This window comes from Xyrauchen texanus, chromosome 35 (genome assembly GCF_025860055.1).
Source record: "Xyrauchen texanus isolate HMW12.3.18 chromosome 35, RBS_HiC_50CHRs, whole genome shotgun sequence".
In the NCBI taxonomy this organism is placed as follows: Eukaryota; Metazoa; Chordata; class Actinopteri; order Cypriniformes; family Catostomidae; genus Xyrauchen; species Xyrauchen texanus.
In genome coordinates, this window is record NC_068310.1 from 7,266,316 (window position 1) to 7,292,678 (window position 26,363).

The 26,363-nt window shown below is 37.4% G+C and overlaps 2 protein-coding genes across 4 annotated transcripts in view; one reads left to right on the forward strand and one right to left on the reverse strand.

Annotated features, from left to right (window-relative positions):
• Positions 1 to 14,894, forward strand: part of LOC127628943 (PDZ domain-containing protein 4-like) — a 46,292-nt gene extending 31,398 nt beyond the window's left edge. Inside the window, exons 2-7 of the mRNA XM_052105930.1 lie at positions 1,959 to 2,224; positions 3,491 to 3,581; positions 3,700 to 3,798; positions 4,338 to 4,400; positions 4,597 to 4,698; positions 10,793 to 14,894. Coding sequence (XP_051961890.1) covers positions 1,959 to 2,224; positions 3,491 to 3,581; positions 3,700 to 3,798; positions 4,338 to 4,400; positions 4,597 to 4,698; positions 10,793 to 12,682 — 2,511 coding nt within the window. The 3' untranslated portion in view covers positions 12,683 to 14,894. The remainder of the gene's footprint in view (positions 1 to 1,958; positions 2,225 to 3,490; positions 3,582 to 3,699; positions 3,799 to 4,337; positions 4,401 to 4,596; positions 4,699 to 10,792) is intronic.
• A 25-nt stretch (positions 14,895 to 14,919) lies between these two features.
• Positions 14,920 to 26,363, reverse strand: part of LOC127628940 (ankyrin repeat and SAM domain-containing protein 1A-like) — a 161,595-nt gene continuing 150,151 nt past the window's right edge. For 2 of the 3 annotated variants that reach the window (XM_052105925.1, XM_052105926.1), the window contains exons 25-26: positions 25,237 to 25,413; positions 19,775 to 20,350 (exon numbers count right to left, since the gene is read on the reverse strand). In XM_052105925.1, coding sequence (XP_051961885.1) covers positions 20,240 to 20,350; positions 25,237 to 25,413 — 288 coding nt within the window. In that variant the 3' untranslated portion in view covers positions 19,775 to 20,239. Of the gene's footprint in view, positions 19,486 to 19,774; positions 20,351 to 25,236; positions 25,414 to 26,363 lie in introns of those variants that run through there. The other variant, XM_052105924.1, reaches the window with a different exon arrangement.

A 26,363-nucleotide genomic window follows, 5' to 3' on the forward strand; every position in this document is an offset into this window, starting at 1 on the left:
ATGATTGTGTTTATGATAGCCAGTGCCCCTGTAGGTCATATTCTTGAGATGAGAGCGGAGAAAAGTGGCCTTAACAACAAGAAAATTAAACGCTGAGGAGCAGCTGTAATGTTGCACTGATATGCATTTGAGACAGACAGATGGGTTTACATAGAAATCTTCAGACATTGGGCATGGTCAGAATCTGCTATATGTAGGTGTCGGAAAACTAAATCCCAAAAAGTTAAATAGTCAATTTAGCCATTTTTTACCATAGTTAAAACCATTCTGCAGAATTCCACAGATTTGTGGGCTCAGTGCCGATATATGCAAGATGGCTGGCTTTGTACCAGAAACATATTGTAAAGTAGTTTGGAAATACAGACGTGAATGCCTCCATTGGGTACAGTGAACACAATCCAATACCCTTAGACAAATCGGTATGGATGAAGTAGGAATACTTCACCCATACCGATTCATCTACTTTAAACCATGTTTAAACCAGCATGTGAGTCACTGGGTAAGGACAGCGAGGGAGGAATAGGAAAATTGTCTTTGCTCTGGGTGGTCTGGCTGTTGTGGCAGCTCTATATGCTTTGATGAAGCCACCCACACTGACCTGAGTGAGAAGCTCATGCTGATTCCATCACATGACTGCTGAATATGAACACACTAATCCCTAATTACAAATATCTCACTCCGTGGGGATTATCAAACTGTCACAGCCATCCCTCCATATACACAAAGTGGTAAATAATTCAGATGATTTCTAAGTGAAATCAGAAACAGTAGGTTGTCTTTTCTTTTGTTAAAAAACTGTCTGTGCTTACTGAAATTCTTGATGGGAAGGTTGGATTTAAGGTTTATTTTTTATGATTATCTTATTGTTGTGTACACATTGTGTGCTCCTTTCGATAAGTAAACATAATTTGTATGTGTTGCATTATGTGTACTCATGTTAACTAACCACCTTTTTGTGTGCTTTTATGAAATGTGTTTCTGGTACTGTAACTGATCTTTGTCATACTAACAAATATTTAGTCAATAAAAACCATTGTATGTATTTACTAACAAGCTTTACCTCACATTGTGATTTCTTCATTATCAGATGATATGTAGAAGTGTAGTGCATCATGTTCACTTCCTGTATAACTCTATTGAGGTCTTCATGCTTTTAATAATTATATGTTAAAGTTTATTTAGTTACACATGATTTTTCACACTCTGTCCTTCCCTTAGAATTAAATAGAATAAAAAAAATAGTATAACTTAAGACCTGGCTATAGTCTTTTTATGAGAAATGAGTTAAAAAAAAGTTTCTTACAGGTTATCAAGTTTCTGAACAATGAATATGCATCACTGACATGCTTTTGTATTTTCAGGTTTTAACTACTTGAATTTTAAATTATGAACCTGTTTTCCTCCATTGTGGAGCTCCACTTCAAATAGCCTATGCTGGAGTTCGATTGGTTGGTCAGCATATTACTTCATATTTGAGTCGTAGAGCAAAAAACAATGCTTTATTTCCTCTATACTCAGCTTAAAAATATCAAACACATTTGATATACTTTGACTAGATGGAATCATACTGAGTGTAAGAAATGTTGAGCATGTACCCATCTTAAAAGAACTAATCGACTACTCGATATTCTGTGACATCTGTCTACTCTGACTGGCCCAAAACTCGCAAACTGGAGCTGACAAGCACCAACTGTTTAGGGCTAAAATAGGTGTTAAAATTGGGTAGTGATTTCCAGTTATAAATGTAATCCAGAAATTCCCTTTTTTAGACTTGGAATAAGTTTTAAGTTCTTAAAGTTGCAGTTTATTTTCATAGTACATTAAACCATTTAAAAATGTCCAAAACATTTGGATTTCTCATGATATGAGCCCTATAACATATCTAGTATGTTACGATAGAAAATACTTTTGAAATCCCTCTTAATTCTCTGAACTTATCTATTTCTCCTGTAATGCAGGTGAACAGTAAAGATTTATCTGGAATGTCTCCGCATATGCTGCACTGCAGGCGAAACATGAGGTGGTGTCAAAAGAGGAAAGCAGGTATTCCTGGAGTCGTTGCTGGGATGATTGTAACGACTGACTGTGTGGACAGTGGGACGCAGACAGATATTAGTTTCCTGCACATGGTGACATTAGGTAGACCTGTCCATCACAACAGACCAGTGTCACCGCCATCACCTCCACTTCCATCAGTGCCAGAGCTCTACCTATTCAACCATCTGTAAGTGTGGGTGTGTATGACAAAGGATATATTGGTTGTCATTGTTGGGAAATATAACTTTTATTATTACACATAATAATAATAGCAATGATAAAAAAAAATTTTTAAAAAAACATCTTAACGTAAAGAGGCAGCACAAATGTGCTTGAAATCACAATCGAGGGAAATTAATATGTTAATAATTTTAGAATTTATTAATTGAATTATAATTAAATTAATGTAGTATTCAATCATTTTAATAATTCATAGTTTTAAATACTATATTATTTTCTCCACATAAATACTATCATTAAATTACAAATACTGTTGACTGATTTCATTTAAAATATTGGCATAAATATTAATTTAGTCTCTCAGAAATGTAAAATTTTTGACAGAACTTTGTCTTTATATTTAGATTTTTGTGCACAAGATGTGCTGATTGTCATGACAATGACAACATTTAAGGGGTTGTTTACACTGCTGTTTATTTATTTTATTTTTTTTGTGATGAATACCAGTGTACCAGTCCCAGGTGCATTGGGACATGGGAGTGTTGGTGGTGTAGTGGTCTAAACCACATAACTTGTAAACTGGTAATCATAAGGTCGCTGGTTCGAACCCCACAGCCACCACCATTGTGTCCTTGAGCAAGGCACTTAACTCCAGGTTGCTCCGGGGATTGTCCCTGTAATAAGTGCACTGTAAGTCGCTTTGGATAAAAGCGTCTGCCAAATGCACATATGTAAATGTAAATTAAATCCTATGCTCAGTGCTAATATAAAAACACACACTTGTACATATGTAAATATGCTTATCCTGCTCCCAGATTAATCTGGGATTGGTCCATAGATTTAAAATTGATATAGAATCACTGTGTTGTGTGTTCAAAAAGTTGAATTCCTTGAAACTATGCATGGCAACTGTAACAGGGTTTTATTTTTATTTTTAATTTATTTTTAAAGCGATGCTACATAAGGGCCAAATATGTTTATATAGCATATTTAATAGATCAACAATTAAAAATTTGCACAGAAGAAGTGCCCCTAAGCTGGTTCTAATGTGCCATTTACACAGAACCTGTGAATACATTGAATAAATAGATATTGAATACAAACTACATGTTCGAAAAAGTAACTTAATGTAGGTATTTTAATGTAACTTGTGTTACACATTGCTTTAAATACTACACATTACTTGTAATGTTATCCCAAAATACTGTGCATTTTCTCTGAGTTTCCATTTCAGTGTGTCATTCTAAAGTTAATTATAGATTTTCCTCTTCAGCCCTCCAATGGACCATGTGTATTACGAACCAACAGACTGCTTCGACATCAGTCAACATAAGGTGGACAGACAAGATGACCTGGAGTATGAGGTCATTACCATCCCTTTAAACTTCAAATCCCTAACTCAAATTTACAAGCTTATTTTAGACTCTGGTGGAGAAACATCTATTCTCTGATTGTTTGAATTGCCTATCTGTTTTCATTTAGGAAGTGGAACTGTATAAATCTTGCCAGCAAGATAAACTAGGTTTAACGGTGTGTTATCGCACTGATGATGAAGAGGATCTGGGGATTTATGTGGGTGAGGTGAGAAACAGGGAGTAATGGGAAAGTGCTGACTGATCAATTATATATGAAGGTGAATGGGGGATTGTGAACCTACCCCCTTTTTGCTTAAGACTTGGATAAACTATCCATTTATCTAAAATGTCAAATTAAATTCAAAACACTTTCATTTCTCAAGTATCAATGTACACTCAAGATAATCCTACTTGAGCATGATAATTACAATGCATTTACGCCTTGCTACATGACAAAATGGCTTTTCACATTTGCAAAGTGCACAGTATATTATTAGTTCAGTGTGTAACTTTGAAGGTGATGTGAACATTGGTGCTATATATTCTCCCCATATACTTGTAGGTAAAAGTACATTAACATAGAGTAAATGTTAACTATACATTTTGTACACTTTTTGAAAGAATAGCCATAGAATAACGGAGGACAAGTCAAAATAATTTTCCTCAATAATTGACAGCATATGTGGTAGGGCTTATGTTGTATATAATCCAGAATATTCCTTTAATATGTCTGAGAAATCAATATCCTTTATCTTATCATCTCAGGTCAACCCCAATAGCATTGCAGCTAAGGATGGCCGAATCCGTGAAGGAGACAGAATACTACAGGTATCAACATTTTTTTAAATAAAAAACATTCTATTATATGCTTATTATCTGTTCTGAAACAAACAGCGCCAATAATTACCGATAAGATTCAAGTGGTCTAATAAAGAAGATCTTTAAATATTTAATGATGCAGTTTCAGCATGATAGGATTGTACTAGTCATTGCAAGTAACTGTATGATTGTGTTTGTGTTTTAGATAAATGGAATGGATGTTCAGAACAGACAGGAAGCCGTGGCCATCATGACCAGAGAGGACAGCACAAACATCTCTCTGCTACTAGCACGACCAGATATTGAGGTGAGATTTTAAAATGACTGGAATAAACCAGTTTAAGTACATTGCTGTATTCAACTAGGTGGCATAAAAATGTTTGGGCCCCTTATCTTATCGCAACCCATACAAAATTTTTTTTTTTTCAATAAAATTCATATTAATAATAAACAGGAACATAACCATGATTGCACATTCAATAAGATTTTGAGTTTTAAACATTTTAGTTTTAAAAGTCCATTACAAAAACAATGCATTTAAAAGAAAAACCTATACAATAAATTAATTGGAATAGTGTTTATAATGGATGTTATAAACAAAAAAAATTGTCTTTTAATCTGCCACTCCAGGTATTTCTCAATTAAGGTGTCTTCTATCATGTGAACTTACCTTTGTAAAATGTAGGTTATTTGTTTTGTCTTTTTTCTTTATAAGTGAATTCATATGTATGTCCTATATATGTATTTCCTGAGGTATTCAATGCATTTAACACTGGTATTATTTATGTAAAACATTGAATGATTATAGAGTATGTTATTTGGTAATATAGAGTATATCAAGTTATAATTTTAACATTTTATTCTAGTCCATTGTACTTATATGTACTATACGTATGTGCTTATGTGGGTCGAGTTGTTAAGACATTTCATATTTCACCTCTAAACATGGAAATTGCACATATTTCTGTCATGCAGAAAAGTGTATACTTCATCTTCAATGTACTATATCTGAACGTGTTTAGAATTTATTAAAATAGTTTTTAACTATTTAAAAACGTAAATTACTTATACATTATCATTAGAGTTAATTTACCTTGAAAAAAAGGTAGTTTCATAAAGAATAAGCATATAGATATACCCAAATATGTATTAAAGAGGGGTGAAGTTACACATGCGTTCTAGGGTTAAGTCATCTCTTGGAATATCTGAAGGCAAACAAATCCAACAATTTGTTGTTTAGAAAAACGAAATAATCAACCTAAATATTTATAATAAACTAATAAGACGTCTCCTTCCCCTTCTATAGTTTTAATATGAATCTATAGCATTTCTGTCAAATCATACCTGTTGCTACAGTTAGTGTTACCACAGTAAATACACACATTATGTTTTCTTGTCTCTTTCCTTGTAAGCGCTGTTTAGAATGTGGGGTCTGTCTGACCTTATGAGATTGTCTGACAAGCATTTGTGGGATAAACCAATGAAAGTCTTAAGGGGATCACACACTAGATCATCTTTAATTATCAAGTAAGGCTAAGAGAATTGTTCATTTTAACTAGCTAGCAAAGTGTAGATTTAACAAAATCACCCAAGAAAAGTCAGAGGGGTTCTGCTGGGCCCCCTGTCTGTCCAGGGCCATCCATTTAGGCACCCCTGCAGCCAGGACCTCCTGATTCAATCAAGTTTGATTTGAAAATGTTTATTGGTCTTTACTTAAGTTTTTATTTTGTATTTAAACCGCATCATTATTTTTATGACATAAACTGGTGAGATTTGACACATCCTGCTACATATCTGTTCATTGAAGTAAACATGGCAAAGAAGTCAAAATCCTCCAGCTCTGGTGATAATAAAAGACACTTACGTGCTCAAGCTGAAACCTCTGACAGGCCTGCGGGCCAGGGTCTCGGTTTGGATGGCGCAGCAGGAGAAATCCAGCGTCAACTGTCCAACATGAAAGCTGTTGCCGACTTAGAGGATCTTGCTGTAATACGTCGATCGATTGATTACGGTGATGGAAATTAAATTCTCTGAGTTGGTTACAAGATTTGATCAGACGTAGAGAGACGGATTGATTATCTGGAGTCATCGGAGAGAGAATTAGCAAATTCCTCTAGTGACCAAGATAGACATGGAATTTTTTGAAAAACTGGAGGATTTGGAGATCCGCAGTAGGTGGACTAATGTCCAAATTGTTGGAATTCCTGAGCATGAGGAAGGCAGAGAAAGATATGATGAAATTCCCAGACAAGCACTTCCCGAGTGTGCTCGACAAAACAGGCCACAAGCTGGAAATCGAACAAGCTCACAGAGTCCTGGCTCGGTGATCGGCTGACGGAGACAGGCCCCAATTAATTCTGGCCAAATTTCTGAGATCATCTAATACAGATCTTGTGTTACACAAGGTGAGGAGTAAAGGAAAGCTTTCTTGGAAGAATCACAACATTTTCTTATTCCCAGACTTTTCGAATTCGCCACTAGAGAAATGAGCATTGTCTTTCATAAAAACATGAGTGAGTAAGCCTTATGGTGATTTTCATGTTGCTGTCTAGTCTCACTGTACATACACTTGACTGTTCGTGGAAGCTGAGCGCCTTTATAATTTCTCTTTGTGCTGGTTCCATCTAGCGGCTGGAGTTTGTTTGTAGTCACTACGCCACCACGAGGACTTAGAGCACATTGGGAATTGGGCATCCCAAATTGGGGAAACATATTTTTTTTCTAAAAGAAGCTGCAAAAACAGCATGTTCTGAAAACATTAACGTATGACCACTACATTTACACGTCAACAGCGCTTAATCTGTGTTCACAAACTTGGCACGCCCAATCACAGTCCTGGCTGTGTGTAGCACCTACAACTCTGCATATTTTACAAGCCAGTGAATTCATTGAAGCATTTGAAGCATTCTTTGAAGGCGGTTTTAAACGGGGCATGGTGGGTGGCAGGCTTTGGCTGTGATCTTGCTATTTCTCATTTGTACAGCCATTTTCCATTCGCGCTAGAAGCAACAATGCCCCCAGCTGCTTCTACTCATATACTGGGTCTCTGAGATGATTACTGTAAATATTGTATTAGTTTTCAAGTTATTGCAGATAAATAAAATAAAAGTAGAAATATTGAAAATAATCTTTTTATTATTAAATGATTAAATGTAAAATTATATCAAGGTTAAATAGCTAAATAATATAATTGTGTCTTGCCAGCTGTCTCCGCATTTGATGAATTCCACATTTTTTTATACTACATTACTTTAAGTTTCTGTTGCCAAATTTATATAGTATAAATAACATCACATCAATCATTAAAATTGGAGGGCTACAAATGTACATTAAAAATCCACAAAACACTCTGCTTATAAACTGCCTGGGAAATTGTATTTTCTTTTTATATAAAGTTGATGTTTCAGACACCTAATATTCAAGAGAACATTTAAGTAGATGGTCCATGTTACATTTGCATATATCACACAGTCGTCTTCCAAACATAGAAAGAATCAGCAGTCTGTTTTCTTATTTATATCTCTATAAATGCTCAAAGAAACCTTTTGAGTTTATTCTTCTCCATTTTGTGCTTGACTATATTGAAGTTAAATTCCGTTTGATTGATTGGGAATAAATTCAGCTCTGATTGGTCAGTGACAAGCGGCAGCCATTGAGAGATAAAATATTTGTATCTTGCGCTGGTGTGTGCTGCAAGCAGTCGTGAACAAAGTGGCAGGATTCTCATAAACAAGCTTGGAAAGTGGCGCCAGTTTGACATCCCTTCTGTTTTGCCACCTGCTGCATCTCTCTCATTGGAAATTAATAGGGAAAGCGTGGTGACCACATCTCATATGTAAAACCTCCTTGATCATCTGAGTCTGATTTCAACAGTTAATGCAGCTTTTTGGGTGCTGGTTGTTTATAATGCAGGCTTGGCAAAAAGGCGGTTATTAAAGGATGGGGCAGTTAAAAATTACAATATACTGTTTTGGACATGACAGCAAACTTGCATCCCGAAGAAAGTGGCTGTTTCAAGGCATAGTAGCAAATAACCGTTTAATCCTAATGTATAGAAAGTAGAAAATGGTCATGAGAAACTTTTTTTTTAAAGAAACTTTTTTTTGTATTAAGTTTTCATAGTAGTGGACCTCAGGAGGGAAATAAAATGATAAATGTATGATTTGACCCCTTTAAGTCAAGTGTATAATGGTCTGTTTATTCAAGCACCAAGAAATACATTTGTTGTGTAGACGTGAACTTGGCTTCATTCTATTTCCTGTTTACAAATTAAAGTAGACAGGAAAGGTTAGAGTAGGACAAGCAAAACACAGTCGAGGAAGTAAATGGAGTGGCAAATGGAGAGAGATAAAGGGGAGGAGGGGGTTATTCTGTCAGGTGGTTAGGCATTTCATTGTTCTACTGAAGGTCACACAAGAGAGCAGACTTAAACATCCCATAATAAACAAAAAACCTCCAACAACAAGTTTCTAAGTCCCTTTAAATCCCCTGAACACATTCTGTGGCAATATGGGTCTCAAACATATAACCTTTTTGGTTGGTTTGTGTGCATTTAATTGAGTTTTTTTATGAAAATCCAACCATTTTTAAATTAATGACATAGGAGGGAAAAGGGAGAAATGAAGTGAATGGATGACAAACCTGAGAATGAAAGATTCCTCAGAATAAAATGTGTGAGATTTGAAAGAGACTGTAACAGTAAATGTAGTGCTTTCATAATTCCTTTTAATACCCCATATAATGCATTATATTTCAATAAATAACTGCAACCACAGTTACAATACATTGTAATACTCAGACATTGCATATTTACCTCTAGAGAAAGTCTTTAAACACTGCAGTCTTTAAAGGTATATCTATAAATTGGTAATCACTATATTGTTTTTCACAATTAATTTTACTGTTGCCACCAGTGGAAAGCAGAAGAAAAAAAAAGAAAAAAAAGAAAAAAAAGAAAAAGAGAGATGTTTGTGTACATTTTCTTTTGACATGGCATCAGCAATTCATCAATTGATGATCAAACAATGGACTTTATTAATGGTCATATATATCCAGAAGTTCGGAGGTAAACAAGCAAGTTCAACCCAAATGTTCAAGCCAAATATATGTCCCAGTAAAGTATGCCAGATTGTGGTAGTCTGCTGCATCCTCCACAACCTATCATCATCAGGTCCGACCACCATGAATATTGTACATTCAATCCTCCTGTATCTGAATATCAGAATCTCTTTCATTGATTGGCTCTTAACAGTCAGTCACCATGCTTAAACTTAAATATTCAGCCCACGTAGAAGACATTGCAACGGTCCGTATTCTAAAGCGAAATATTTAAATAAAACATCATTCAAGCCCCCTTAAGAATGACCAAGTTCATGAATACAAATAGACTAAGTCAACATTTGAAGTCTGTAGCATATTTGTGTATTCATTTAGCTTGATGCTTTTTTGACAAAGCTGAAAACACAAGGCCATCTAGAGCTTAGAAAATGCTACTTATTTGCATAATAGAATCATGATAACTTGGTTACAAAGTTGATGATCCTAGAAATCTTGAGCCCACAATTTCTTTTATTTTCTAAAATGTACCCCGAGTACCCTGTGTCTGTGAGTGTGTTTTATGGAAGACGAAGATGGTGTGTGAGCCCCTGGGCCAGTATATCCCCCAGAACAGGTGTCTCATTTGAGAAACCATTGTTTAAATGCCTCCTACAACATATGGGAAAATAACCTACAATCAGTTACAGTATACACACTCTGGCTCACTTGGGCAAACACTGTCCTCTACAGTTCAAACAGGAAATTTCTTTACAACTTTTTCTGTTACAGTGTTTTGCTCAGAATATTCCCTTTCTATGAGCTTTGTAGTTTTTGCCACCTTGTTCTTTGTGACATGTGTAAAATACAGTGTAAAACCATGATTTTTGTTATTGTTATTTTCTAGCAATAAAACAAAATTAAATACAATGTGACAAATTAAATGTACACTAAAAATATCAATAATTTTAATAATAATAAACAAAATAGGTAACAGGGTTGCAGATTTAGCAAAAATTATGCTACCAATAAATGGGGGCAAGCTGATTTGGGATTTTAATGTATTATTATTGATAAACTTATAATTCAGATAAATTAAAAAACAAATATTTGTTTGATATTTGTTTTACAAGTTTAGTAACAATAATGGTTGAGCTTGACCAATGCAGCCAACACTAAAATGAGAAAATTAAAGGTTTACCCTATTTGTGGAGAGTGCCATATGTTGTTTTCTTGAAAAAAAGTTTTGTTCTCTTTACACGCTTTATTTTATTATTGCTTTATTTTTGTAAATATCTTTGCTGAATTTTACTGATTTATATCTTTTCCTTTACTTTTTTCTTAAATGATCCTAAACTTCTTGCCAGAATGAGGCAGATGACCTGGATTTGGAGTTGGGTGTTGACTTGGATCTAGAGGACATGCATAACACTTCTAACTTGACCAGCTCTGAGCATTGTAGTAAAAACAGTTCTTTGCTCTGTGACATCAACGGAATCCGAGCAGGACAGCCAAACTTGTTGCACAACATACTTAATAACAGCCAAGAGCTGGACAGCGGGGTGGGTCGCACAGATGAAAGCACACGTTGTGAGGAGTCCTCGGAACATGATCTACTGGCTGATGATGCCACCAGTGTATGCACGACCAACACCGCCAATACACCTGGCAGCATGCACAAGTTCCGCACAGCTCCGCATGGATGGGAATTCCACTACAGCAACGACTCACTGCTGGGGCCAGATGGAGTGGGACCAGCAGACCATGGAGTTCCAGAATCACTGGGGTCAGTGTCAAGCAAAGTGCTGATGCCAAGGTTAACGGAAGAGGAATATGAACATTACCGTGAGCTACTGGAGCTCCGGCACCTTTATGAGAAGAACGAAAAAGCACTTCTTTTTGATGGAAAGCACCTTGGAGCAGGAGGCCGCACTTCTGCAATAGGTGGTGTTTACTCATTAGGTATGAACTATAAGGAGAGTCTAATGCAGCATGATATTGCTCTTCTAGAGGAGGAAATTCATCACCTGGAGTTTAAGTGGCGCAATGTTTTGCGGGCTCAAAAGATGCAACAGTTGCGCGAGTGTTGCTTGAAGGTCTGGCCAGCTGATGAAGAGAAGGACTATGAAAAGGGAGCAAAGGCAAGATGTGGAGGTGCTGAATTGCTACACCATGATCTGTCAGACATCAACGAGATTCCAGAAAGGGAACGCTCGGACAAGGAGAGTACAAGTGCCTATAATACTGGTGGGGAAAGTTGTAGAAGCATGCCTCTGGCAAGCGAACGGTACCCTTCACCTTCTGCGGCTGGAGATTCCAGTGCCTCTGCAACCACGCGACCACAGACTCTGCATCACAGAACAAATATGAGCAGGGAAAATAATCTTAACCTCCCTTCTTCATCAGATACCAAAAGGAAGAATGGAGAAACAGGGGAAACCAGAAACTCTAGTCCAGCAACAAGGCTTAAGTCATTATCTCGGAATGACTGCAGCAGTAGGAAGGGCTTGGATGGAGCAAGCAAGAAATCCCATGCAAATGGGACTCTGTCTTCTGGGATTACAAAAGGGAGAAGGAGTGCAGAGAACAGTCCATATCTGTCCCGTCGCGGGAACACACTGCCTCCACGTTACCAGAGTTGCATGCAGTTGAGGGACATGTCGGCCATTGATAGTTTAGATGTCAGGAACACCTTTGAAGAGGTTCCTGATTACCCAAATACTATGTCTTGCGTAAATAGAGACTCCGCAGCTGCCCCTGCAAGTTCTATGATTATGCCACCACCTCCATATTTACCTCGAATGGAATGGAAGGTCAAGATCCGCAGTGACGGCTCACACTATGTTGTGAAACGTCCAGTTAGAGATCGTTTACTGAAAGCCCGTGCCATGAAAATTTGTGAGGAACGCAGTGGGATGACCACGGACGATGATGCGGTCAGTGAAATGAAGATGGGACGCTACTGGAGCAAAGAGGAACGCAAGCAGCAGCTGCTGAGAGCTCGCGAGCAACGGCGCCGCCGTGAGTTCATGATGCAGAGTCGACTGGACCTCTTGCGAGAGAAAGAGAAGGAGCAAGATTCTGGGCCACCGGGACAGGCTTCCATACTTGAGCTGAGTCAAAAAAAGAGCATGAAGAAACGCAGCCGACGGATCCTGGACAATTGGATCACAATTCAGGAACTCTTGGCTCATGGGACCTGTTCATTAGATGGAAAGAAATTGTACAACACTTTGCTATCTGTGACCACTGTTTGATAAGTGGAGTCAGAACATATAGGACAAAATGAAAGGCTAAATTTAAATAAAATCAATGTGGTACAAAAATGTGTGTCTAGGAGGCAAACATCAGGCTGCGAAAAGTGTTGTGCGAATTGAATACAACACTCACACACTGCATTTATTTGGAGTCCCATAGAAACCCTACACCTATAATTTTCTCGAAAACCTAACCCTAACCTTTACCCTAAATTAAGTTACAGCAAATGTGATCTTCACAAGACATTCCCTGCCTGACTTTTAGACATGACAATAGAATAGGAGACCTTCTAATTAAGTGAAAAGATTAGGTATTTGGATTACATACACCAATTATTTGCTGGTGTTAATTACGATGCTTATAAGTTTAATAAACAAATAATGGAGATGGGTGTAAATGTATGCTAAAAAAGAAACATACAGGTACAATGCAGGAAAAGGAAAAAAAATATGATTTTATTTGAGAAAATGACTGCAGGTTGACTAACTGGTGATGGGTAAGGAATTTTCTTGTTGTTGTTTTTGGCTGAATGTGTGAATTAGAAAACGGTTGTCAATATCAAGCATATCGCAATATCACATGATGCACATGAATCATAGAACAACTAAAAAGCACACAAACAGCAAAATATACAGACAAGATTCAGCACACAAATAAGCAAAACAAATGATAATGTAATACACTGATTGTCCAAAGATCATGATGCAATGATTGTATAATTTCTAAATAATTGTCTTGAACTTGTCAACTCCTGTCTTAAATATTGGTTTTGTTGTCAGCTTGCAAAATCACATTTAAAACCATACCCTTATTATTATAAACATTTAGCTTGCTGTGTTGAAGACATTTTATAGGGCTTTTCACACAGCGCGTAACCCTGGGTTATCATCTTTTTAAACCCACTTTCAAACACAGTTAAACCAGTGTTTCATACTTGTAATTTTGAAAGGGGTTTATTAAAGGGGTTAGCACCTCATTTGAGGGGTTACATTTATGCATTTGGCAGATGCTTTTATCCAAAGCGACTTACAGTGCACTTATTACAGGGACAATCCCCCTGGAGCAACCTGCCTTGCTCAAGGACACAGTGGTGGCGGCTGTGGGGATCGAACCAGTGACCTTCTGATTAACAGTCATGTGTTTTAGCCCACTACGCCACCACCACTCCACATTGGAGTGCCAAAATTATAGAGTGTGAAAAGATACTGAATGTTACTGTTTGTATACTGTTCTGATGATAGTGAAACTTTGTAATATGGCACTTTTTGTACCACTTTCTCCATAAGAGGATTCGCTGATGTTTTTCCTCTTTTGTAAGTCGCTTTGGATAAAAGCGTCTGCCATATGAATAAATGTAATGTTACTGAAAGTTTTTTAGCTACACAAAACCAATCAATGCCTCAGTGCTTACCCTATTTAATGTTCATGCACTTGTACATTCGCAAAAACTTTCAGATGCTGTTTACATTCTCGCAACGGACACACAAGCATTCAATGGAGCTGCTCTTCTGTGGAAATGTCGCCAAGCAAATCAGCTGTTTGTCTTTTATCGTCTGAAACGTACTATGAAAACACAGCACAGGAATTCTGTCTCTGGCAGTTCTCGCCTTTGCCATAACTGTGTCACATTTTTCAGTTTTCCCTCAGACGGAAAAGAAGAAAGAGCATGGGAACGTTTATGCCACAGTACAGAGTGCATGAATATTAAATGAGCACTATATGCATTATATATCTCCAAAAGCATTATATGATTCACTGTCTTTAGCTATACAACTTACTGAAACATTTTAACTTTACATAATTTCACATGATCCTTGCTCCTGAGCCGGGTTTCATTACCCCATTCAAACGTAAAAGTGTGAAACGTTGCTTTATCCAGGGTTAAATGCGGGTTTGAAAAGACCTCTTATGTTGTGTGAAACTGTCGTGATATTGTTGTTGTGTCTTCTGTGATATTTATCATCAGGACACTACTATATTGTGTCTAAATGTTCATATAACATCTTGCAGGTATGAGGAAATTTTTTGAATAAAACTTTTGCAACCTAAATTAAAGCATGTTATCTTAATCATTGTGTCAATGTTTTTATTATAAATCTTCCAAAATCCTAAAACTTATCCTAAACATTTGATTTAAATCCCTGATGATTTTGGAACCCCACTGTATGTTCCTTTGCCACAACCTAAAAAAAAAAAAAAAAAAAAAAAAAAGAGGACAGGAAATATTTAATACCATAACTTCATTTATTGGATGTACAATTATGAAAAATAATAATCATAAAAAAGACTGGAAGCCCAAGATTATTTACAATCTTTCTCTTGGATTTTGTGGCAAGGTCTCTCAGAGATTCCATTGTCAGTTTCATGCTCATTTGCAAACATTATGATAGGTTGAGCTTTAAAAAAAACTTTCCCCTCTAGATATGACAAAAACATGAACAAAAAGTAAAAAATAAAATAAAAATACATACATGTATCTGGAGAGAGAGAGAGAGAGAGAGAGAGAGAGAGAAACTATACAAGCAGAATCATTCAAGTATCAAAAGACAGACCACCCAGGATTACTTTACAGTCCAGTATTGTTTATATTTTACTCATTTAGCCATTAATAGAATCCAAACTGTCACAATTTTATTCGCTAATGTGATTAGTTGTGCAAACACTGCTGCTGTTACAGGTGCTAGCATTAGCATCTGCTTGAATATAGCACTGAAATAATTTTCAAGGTCCAGTGTTAAAAATGACATGGAAATTCAAAATAAAAGATAGAGACTTAAAATCCTTGTAAACTAGGGCTAAATGCTTACGTGAATATTTCCCTTCTACGCATTATATTTATGTATTAATTATCTACACACAAATATGCACAGGTTTGTCTGCATAAGAATAAGCTAAATTGACATTTGAACTTTTCTAATTTATTTTTTATCAAACCCTGCTCTCTGCATCTTAATAATTAAAAGAAAAACACAAACATTTCAATTAAGAACTTCTACACATAAAAACAAATCTTGTTTGTAATGTCACATTAACTCTGCAATTTTGTATTAGAAATCACAGTATACATGTAAGTGTCACTAAAAGTACCAGGATCTGGGCTGTACCATTCTTATGCCATCATAAAGTTATTAAGATACTGTAATAGTGTGCCATAATAATTTACATCACATAGTACCACCTATTAATTTGCCATTCAGATTGTTTCTGCAACATTTGTAATTCAAACTATTTTCTGATTAAAACTCATATCATACATAATTCATAAGGTTGTATTGTCTTGCCCATACATACAGTTAATTTAGCATGAACATTTTCAAAGCATGTTGGTCACTTGAGCTGAAATACTGAGAGAATCAAACATCTCTGCTTATGGATGGATTGATCTTAATTGGATATACTGTAAAAGACTGCACTCACTTGTCAGCATTTTGCTGAACTTTAATCAGTTTTGCGAACTTAAACTGTTTTTTTTTCCCAACTTACCAGACAAAATAAGAGCATCTACACTTTGTGAGATGAAAGAGCATTGGTTTAAACTCGCAACACAGACAAAACAAGTGATTAGACACTGTGATTATTTACAATGAAAACAAAACAAAGCTCAAAAGATTTCTAAGGAAAGATAATGTCATTATTGTGAGAAAATACAGCGACTGTGGCATGTTTTCCAGTATCTGTAAAATATGTCTATGAATGTGTCTGAAATCTGAGGTTTTTGGAGGGAGTGGTTTTGTTAGTACCAAATCATGGGACTGTGTTGAACTGGCGTATGGATGGAGCAGCAGACTGGACAGTTTCTCTCTCTTTGGCTAGTGTGTGTTTAATGGCAAACCAAGTGATGAATGGAAGCAGTTTGCTGCAGGTGTGAGTAGTTTTCCAACACTTACATATTTCAGAATAAACACACATTAAAAGGTGATATTTCATCCACAGTCATGCTGTCAATGCCATTGAAACTTTCCTTTCAGCTTGGCATCCAGCACAGTTGTCAACTACAGGGAGACACACACACACACACACACACACACACACACGGATTAAAACAAAGAAATTAAATGTGGGATTATGCAAACATGCTAATACAATTTAAAATGGATAATGGAGGAGGGAAAGATGGTGTCGTGTCAAATCAATTTCCCCTGCTAATTTGAATTCCCTTTTGTTCCCAAAGAGATTTCATTGGCTGAACAAACATTTTCTGATATTCTATTCAGTGCCTGATTACAAATAATACAACCTCGCTAATTTTAGTCTTAACATCATAACACATCAATGAGAGTCATTAAGAAAGCAGATTTTATCCTATTTTAATTGTAAATATTTCTGTTGTTATTTTAGTTTGTATGCCTTGATATAACAATCAAAAAAATTTGAAAACTTTCTCCCTTTTATGTTTTCAATTATCTTATAGTTAGCATGTCAACCAATTAGCATGCTAAGCTAGTACACCAATGCAAGAAACTACACATAATCATATCAAATCACGAATTTGCACTCTCAATGTTAGATATGGTAATACCACATTTTTTCATTGAATCATATAATGATATTACATTATCAAAAGATATACTTTAATTATGCTGTTATAATTATTATAACACTGCTATGTGGAATACTCTATTCTGATTGGGCAATCATGGCATTTAACAATAAGGCATTTTTACTAGGCATTACAAATGGATACTATGTGGATTCCAATGCGAAATGTTTTTATCAGAGGACATAGGATTTTTGCACGGAAACAGAACAAACAGAATGACATAAAAAAAGAAAGAGTAAAATATCATGCAGGAAAGAGAAGTAGGCAATAAAAGTTGATTTTAGTCTGATTAAAGAAATGTTCCAAGTTCAATACAATGTAGACAGCCTTTGTAGCATATTGCTGTTTACAAAAGAAAATTATTTCAACTCGTCCCTCATTTATTTAAAAATAAGCAAAAATTGTGGCGTTCCTATGGAAGTGAATGAGGCCAGTCCATAAATGCTAAAGTAAACAATGTTTCAAAAGAATAGCCACAAGACATAAACATTATGCGTTAGCAAGATTTTATTGTCATAAAATCAAATACAGGGTATACCAGCATTGTGTCATCAAGGCAACCAAGTTATTCTGTTGGATATAGAAAATGTTAGATTTTATCACACAAAAGTCATGTTAACCTGTATAATGTTTATGTCTTGTAGATATAGTTTTGAAACAGTGTGTATTGTAATGTTTATGAACTGGCCGCATTTACTTCCACTGTAAGTGCCTCAATGTAATTGTGATTTTTGCTTCTTTTTAAATATGAGAGACAAATTATTTTCTGTGGTAACGAACATTAAGATGCTGATTATGGCAATAAATAACTTCTATATGATGATACATGTTCAATTACTAGTCATGAGTCATCTCTCCATAATCCCAACTGTAATGGGATTTGACAGAAAACTGGCTGCCAGTGTGTCAATGGTATAATCTCGATAACCTTGTGATTCGATTTTTTCCAGTAAATTCTACATATTTGTAAATGTTTAAGCACCTATCCTTTACATGATTGCATGAAGACTGGAATTACATAGATTGCATGTTGATAAGGCTAGAACATCTGATTCAATTTCTATCTTAAAATCCAGGAAAATTAAAGACAAAACAGCATTTCCAAACAACATCTCAGGGTGATGTGCCATGACACTCTTTTGCGAAACTGACGTCCTAAACGTCACTGATTTTACGATGCTTATTGTGCTAGTACCGCTTGATAATGCCTAAAAAAAAAGCAGTCAATATTAATTTTGTTCTTTACAGATACACTCACTGAGCACTTTATTAGGAACACTATAGTGCTTATAAAGTGCACAACGTGGTCCTGCTGTTTTAGCCCATCCGCATCAAGCTTCAATGTGTTGTGCATTCTGAGATGCTATTCTGCTCACTATATTTGTACAGAGGGGTTATCAGAGTTACCGTAGCATTTTGTCAGCTCGAACCAGTTTGGGCATTCTCTATTGACCTCTCTCATCAACAAGGCATTTCCATCTGCAGAACTGCCACTCACTGGATGTATTTGGCACCATTCTGAGTAAATTCTAGTGACTGTTGTGCGTGAAAATCCCAGGAGATCAGCAGTTACAGAAATTCTCAAACCAGCCATCTGGCACCAACAATCATGCCATGGTCGAAATCACTGAGATCAAATTTATTTTCATTCTGATGGTTGATATGAACATTAACTGAAGCTCATTGCATTGCTGTCACACAATTGGCTGATTAGATAATTGCATGAATAAGTAGGTGTATAGGTGTTCCTAATAAAGAGCTCAGTGAGTGTTTACCTTTGTGATTTGTTAGACATTTAGGCCCAGCCTGGTCTACTATTTGAGACATAAGACAATACGTCATATCACAGTGCTAAACGTAAATCCATATTTGGCAGCAAAATTACATTTACAGAGAAGAAATTCAATTCCCAACTCAGTTATCTTCTTGAACACTAAAGGTAGCATCTACCAGCTGTCTAAAATCCCATCTGGACATAAAATACAGTGAGATCATCTATTAGAGATGCATAGTAACTGTAATAAATGACAATGAAAACCCATCTAGTCCTGATAGTCCACTGGAAAACAAATGAGGCCAGGCTGTAACAAAACAACAACAAAAAATACTAAATGTCACAATATTTGCTATTGTAATCCTTGGCTGTGTTGATTCTTCTGATCTGATGCTACATGTTTAATTCAGTTCAGGAGTTTTAGCTCAAACTGAAGGAGGAAGATGACGTGAATGAGTTCTTCAGCAGTGCCTCACTGTGGTCGATGCCTGATAGAGACAAGCATCAGGGAAGAGGAAAAAAGAAAGAAAAACACATTAAGAAGAAAAACATCATTAAGGATGATGAAGGTGAAAGTCCGTTGGCAGCATGGAGTAGGAAATGTTACATTTTTTAGTTTCTTCAGTTTTGAAAACAGAGATGTTCTGGTTCAGAGCAAAGCTTGTCTTTGGTTATGTGTTACGTCTTAACATGATCATTTCTACTGTTAAAACCTGGAAATGATTGCCCTGTGTTTAAAAAGCAGCAGAGTGCAAAAACTGGGGGCTAATCCGGGATCTAAACCTGGTTAAAAAAAAAAAAAATTGATTCTGTCACTAAAGGGGAAGGATAATTGCCAGTTATGATGATACTAAAGAGTAGAGATGTTTTATAATGAGTGGTATACCTATGAGAACTTAAGCTATTTTAGGACTGAGAATCTGAAAGGTTCTTAGAGGGGCAGAGAGATATTGAGAGAAAGATGTTTGCTCAGAAAGAGTTTATTTTAGTCAAGTAGGACCTAAAAGGATTCTTGAACAGCAAGAGCACAAAAAAGGTAGACTTCAGCAGGACTGTGCAAGACAGGCAGATAGAAAAGAACAGGTGACGTTAGAGGTGGCTTCCATGTGCAGAGGAGAGCAAGAAAGAAGGAATTCGGTCATTGCGACGAGGGGAGATCATAGTCTATCTAGAGAGTGAAGGCACAGAGCAAATGGAAAAGGTGTGAGGGGAGGGGACGTGGGGGAGCAGAGGAACATCCAATCAGAATATGGCGGTCTCGTACTTGGTGCTAATGGTGCGTTTGGGATCTTTGGAGTCCATGATCCACTCAGTGCTGCTTTGACCGTGAGGGTCCACATCCATTGCCTCTACCTGAAACAACATGATGCAGGAGTCGTCAGAAGCACGACAGGCTATGATGTTGCTGGCATAACTGATGTACAGAGTTCAGTGGCGTGTGGTGGACTTTTGAAATGAGGAGTCAAAGTGACATCTCAGCATTGCTTTTTTGTTTTGTTTTTTACAGATATAAATTCCTATTTCAGTTCCAGTTGATTTTTAAATAATTTTCAGCTTGAACCCATACAAATGTGAAATCTGATTTATCACAACATAAAATACATAAAAATATATAATATAAAAAGTGACATATTTTGCTTATCAATGCAACGACATAACAAAATACTAAAAATGGCTGTTGTTCTATATGTAACATATTTTCTTAAATCAGTTTATCATCATCAAATTTGATTACACATATGCCCAAAAACATTTATATCATGTATGTTAACTGCCATATGTCAGATTTCTTTATGGGAAAGCATATGAAATACTTATTTTTGCAAGTTGATATTAACACTATTTATTTAACCAAGTCAAATCAAAGACTCGTGTATGCATTGTTTTATAATTCAAATTTTTTTATTGCCTCAAAAACAATACCTACAAGAATGCAGCAACAAACATATTTCATGTGTATTCATACGTTTACCTATTATTTTATAGACATCTTATTTTGGGATTATCTGTCATCTACTCCTTTGTGAAGAACACGGGGTTCGTGATGGCATGGAGCAAGAGCTCATGAAAAAGTGTGTCACTCGCATACCATTTCAGATTTCAGGTAATTTTAAGTTCATTTTGATTTGGATGTGACAAAAAGTGCTGTTGTCCATGTCGGTTAGTTGTTTTCTGTGCAAATGGTTGCTGCACATACATCAGTTCATCCCATTCATAGCGATCTGCAGATACGCGCTGTGAAGACGAGTACATGATAGGCAGGCACTGTCGCATTGATTGACTGGCCACATATTGAACGAATTACCGCTAATCGGAGACAAAGTGTCCTCTCATGTAACTTCGCAGTACCAAACCTCCCATTTACCACACGCTTTATGAGCAGTGATATTGCAATGAGCTGATGAAACGTGTGAGAGATGGTGCCTCCCTTTGTAACTTTATCCGCTGGGTGACGCTATTTGACCGTGTGACTGCAGAAATATGACTGCTATACACATTGTTTGAGGTCAAATTTCATAATATGTTTTGTTTTATTTATGTACAGTTGTTTATTTTGCTCACCCAATATTTTAAGGAGACAATGCCTCCCTTGCCTTCTCTGAGAAATCGTGACTGACAGAGTGTTGCAGGGCGGAGGGCGGGGCCGGGTCATGATCCTACACACCCGGTCCCGTATTAGGCTAATTATGCCTCCAGGATAAAGGTCGACTGCAGGGGATCGTGCGGGAGAGAGAGATAGTTTACGGACATGTCCGCCATGTGTGTGTTTGTGTCTTCTTTTAAGTTTATCATTAAACTATTATTTATATTGAAAAACCGGTTCTCGCCTCCTCCTTTACATGATCCCTCTACACTGGTGTCGAAGCACGGGAAGGAGGCGGGATACGCCGTAGTAGAGTTCTATTTCTGACCGTCGGCAGACTAGACGTAAAGCACGCCGTCCCCCAGGGAAGGGGGGGGTTGTACGTCAGGCCAGGGGCTCCCCAGCCTGAGAGAACGAGGGAGAAATGTGGCAGGGCGGAGGGCAGGGCCGGGTCGTGATCCTACACACCCGGTCCCGTATTAGGCTAATTATGCCTCCGGGATAAAGGACGACTTCGGGGGATTGTGCGGGAGAGAGAGATCGTTTACGCACATGTCCGTCATGTGTGTGTTTATGTGGTCTTTTAAGTTTATCATTAAACTATTATTTATATTGAAAAGACGGTTCTCACCGCCTCCTTTCCATTGATCCCTTTACACAGAGTTAGAGTATAATGGAACACGAAAATATCAATATAGAATTCTTTTTAAGATGCACCTTTATTGGGGCCTGGGTAGCTCAGCGAGTATTGATGCTGGCTACCACCAATGGAGTCATGAGTTTGAATCCAGGGTGTGCTGAGTGACTCCAGCAAGGTCTCCTAAGCAAGCAAGTTGGCCCAGTTGCTAGGGAGGGTAGAGTCACATGAGGTAACCTCCTTGTGGTCGCGATTAGTGGTTCTCGCTCTCATTAGGGCGCGTGGTAAGTTGTGCGTGGTCGCTGAGAGTAGCATGAGCCTCCACATGCTGCGAGTCTCCATGGTGTCATGTACAATGAGTCACATGATAAGATGCATGGATTGACTGTCTCAGAAGCGGAGGCAACTGCGACTTGTCCTCCGCCACCCGAATTGAGGTAAGTAACCACGGCACCATGAGGACCTAACTAAGTAGTGGGAATTGGGCATTCCAAATTGGGAGAAACGGGAATAAAAAAAGATGCAGCTTTATTTTAATACTCTCATCTCAGCAATGTCCGTACGTATTTCCGTCAGGCAACGAAGCAACCTTATTACATTCATTTCATTTTATGAGCGCTAAATATGCTTTTCATGTGGGACAAGGAGGTGCGCAGTGTCTGTGAAGCCAAATTGTGCTCTGCTATCTGTGCGTGAGCGTCAACCGTGCTTCCCATGAAACACAAGCTCCAGTGACAGGATCTGTGCGACAGTATTAACCGGGCACTCTCTAAAATGTGAACTCTCGTGACAAACGCAGTGGCTCACATGCATGATTAATTTGGGCTTTCATCGATATCTTTGCTCATGTGACCCATTTGAAATTTACATGACAATTTGTTATTTTATCGTACCATGGAGCAGTTCAACCATCCATCACGTATTGACAATGCAGACATTCCGAACAGCACTAATGTGGGAAATTTTCACTGGCCATGGCAGAACACTGACATTCCTGTCTTGCAGGAAATCACGCACAGAACAAGCAGTATGGCTGGTGGCATTGTCATTCTGGAGGGTCATGTCAGGGTGAGCCAGCAGGAAGGGTACCACATGAGGGAGGAGGATGTCTTCCCTGTAATGCACAGCATTGTGATTGCCAGCAGTGACAATAAGCTCAGTCCGATGATGCTGTGACACACCGCCCCAGAACAAGACAGACCATCCACCTCCAAATCGATCCCACTCCAGAGTACCAGCCTCGGTGTAACGCTCATTCCTTCAACGATAACCGCGAGTCTGAACATCCCCCCATCCGTGACTCGTCAGTGAAGAGCACTTTTTGCCAGTCCTGTCTGGTCCAGCAAAGGTAGGTTTGTTGCCTGTGATGTCTGGTAAGGACCTGCCTTACAAGCTTACAATCCCTTAGTCCAGCCTCTCTCAGCCTATTGCAGACAGTCAGAGCACTGATGGAGTGATTGTGTGTTCCTGGTGTAACTCAGGCAGTTGTTGTTGCCATGCTGTATCTGTCCCGCAGATGTGATATTCGAATGTAACGATCCTGTGGAGGTGTTGTTACACGTGGTCTGCCACTGCTTGGACGATCAGCTGTCCTTCCTGTCTCCCTGTAGCACTGTCTTAGGCGTCTCACAGTATTGACATTGCATTTTATTGCGCTGGCCACATCTGCAGTCCTCATGCCTCCATGCAGCAAGACACGTTCACACAGATGAGCAGGGACCTTTCTTTTGGGCATATTTCTTTTGTTGTTTTTCAGAGTTAGTAGAAAGGTCTCTTTAGTGTCCAAGTTTATATAACTGTGACTTTAATTGCTTAGAGTCTGTAAGTTGATAGTGTCTCAACGACCGTTGCACAGGTGCATATTCATTTATTGTTTATGGATCATTGAACAAGCATGGAAAACATTGTTAAAACACTTTAAAATAAATGTATTTGGATACTTACAAAATTATCTTTAAAATACAGTTTCCTGAAAAGTTTCTTTTTACGGTTTCTTTTTTTGCTGTGATATATATATATATATATATATATATATATATATATATATATATATATATATATATATTTAGCAATATCACACAAGCAAGAATGCGATATGGCCCAACATCAGCATGATATGGCCCTACATACGGCACTACCTGTGGCCGAAACACAGCAGTGCTGATTTAGGGCCATATAGTACGATTGTGAGTGTGATACTGCTTATATGAACAAGTACATTTTTAAAAATTAGGAAAAACGGAGTACGGTCATAAAAAATGCATTTGTGCATGGAACTACTTTCTTACACAACGGATCAGAATCTGCCGTTGCTGGTTCAAATCAAATGATGTGTCCAAGCCTCCGTTAGTAATTAAAAAAAATGTCACTTGCAAATGTTTCAAAACTTTGAGGTAGTGTGAAAAATGTCTAAATCTTATAAGGCAATTAAAACATTAACACTTTGTAATGTCGGTTTTGAAAAATCGAATCTATGGTTTTTGTCCAAAGAATAAAAGCATTTGAAAGCAATACAAAGCTTTATTTTACGCTTTGATTCTTCAAAGAACCAGCAGAGGGCTCTACAGCTTCATTTCAGAAGGAAACCAATGGCTTTATAGATAAGAACATCTAATTTTCAAATATAGAAAAGATGATATCAGTACAATTCTTTTTTACTGTTTGAATGTTTCCATGTCGACCAACTGACTGGCATGTAAAACAACCAGTAACAGGATTGTCTGTAGTATTTAGAGGCAGGTAAATCTGAATCGGATATAACTCTGAGAAAAAAAGCAGAATACAGTTGTGCTTAAGGATATTTACTTGCCTTGCTACTAAGTGTCTCAAAAAAACTGTTGAATATCTCTCAAGGATTCAATGCCTTGAACCTCACAAACCACAAATCCAGCAACAAGTTCCTCTTTTGAAGCACTACCTTGTAAAACTTTACAAAAATAACTTTTTCAGGCGGACTGATAAGAACCAAAACAACTGATTTTGGTGGCCTGTGGGCGTGCCAAGTGGGCGAACTCTCACCCCTAACTTGCGCATACTCCCTCGTGGTTTGGGGACGGGTCTGCTGCTCTTGGTCTCGATGATTTCCGCCCCTCCTGCTGCACTCTGCTGCTGTTTGGTCCTCTGGGCCTGCAGTGCCAGCTGATAGGCCACTTCAAACGCCTGTCCCAGAGTCAGAATGATCTCATAGGTCAGATTCTGGCAGGGAGGCAGATACAGAGTGATTAACAATGATGACATGGTGCTTAAACCACTAAGAAATGATTATGACCATTGCGATCCATCTTCAGATGAAAATTCTTAAATTGTCTCATCAACAGAATCATGCATCAATACACAATACAAGCCCCTGCCATAATATTGCACTTAAGAAGCATAATAATTCATAAAGTGTCTAATAACAAGCTTAGTTATGGAAAGAAATAACATTTTTGTACTGTTTTTAATATAATTGAATATTAAACACTGTTGAGTCAAGAGCTTTGTAAAGAGACACCAGAATGGTTCTAGCTACCCCTGTGGAGAAGATATTTTCTCAAATAATGCTTGTAATCTCTGCGTGGAGGACAGGATATGAAATCGGTTTGGTGTTTGCATTTGTTGTTTTTCTTGGGCGAAACTAAAAACAAAACTTACACAACAACAGTGACATATCTCTCAAATCTCAAAATAAGGGCCAGTAACTGCTGTCTCTTATTGTTTCCTCTTTCATTGTAACAAGTTTTGGGGGATTCAGAAGTTTGAGACAGTGTGACGTCTTTGGATGACATGGGGATGGCAGCCCCTCAATGAGAAGAGAATTAGGGGGACTTCTGACAACCTCAGAGAACTTCTCTTATTTTTTGGAGAGCAATGCAACGAATTCTCCTTCTACATTTTTGACTACTAAGTATAGCTCTGTTCAAAAACCACTTGAGCTGCCTACCAAACAGCTTTTTAAGGCATCATAGATGCACTTCAAAGGTGAACGATGTTCCAGACAATAGGCTGCAACATTATGTTGCCTACTAAGTTTACATCCACACTAATACGTTTTCATTTGAATACTCCATTTTCAGTTTCCAGTTGTCATCTTTTTTTCCAAAGTTTGTGGTAATTCAGAGCGTTTTCGAAAGGCTCTGCTTTTGGTAGAGAAAGACACCATTCTG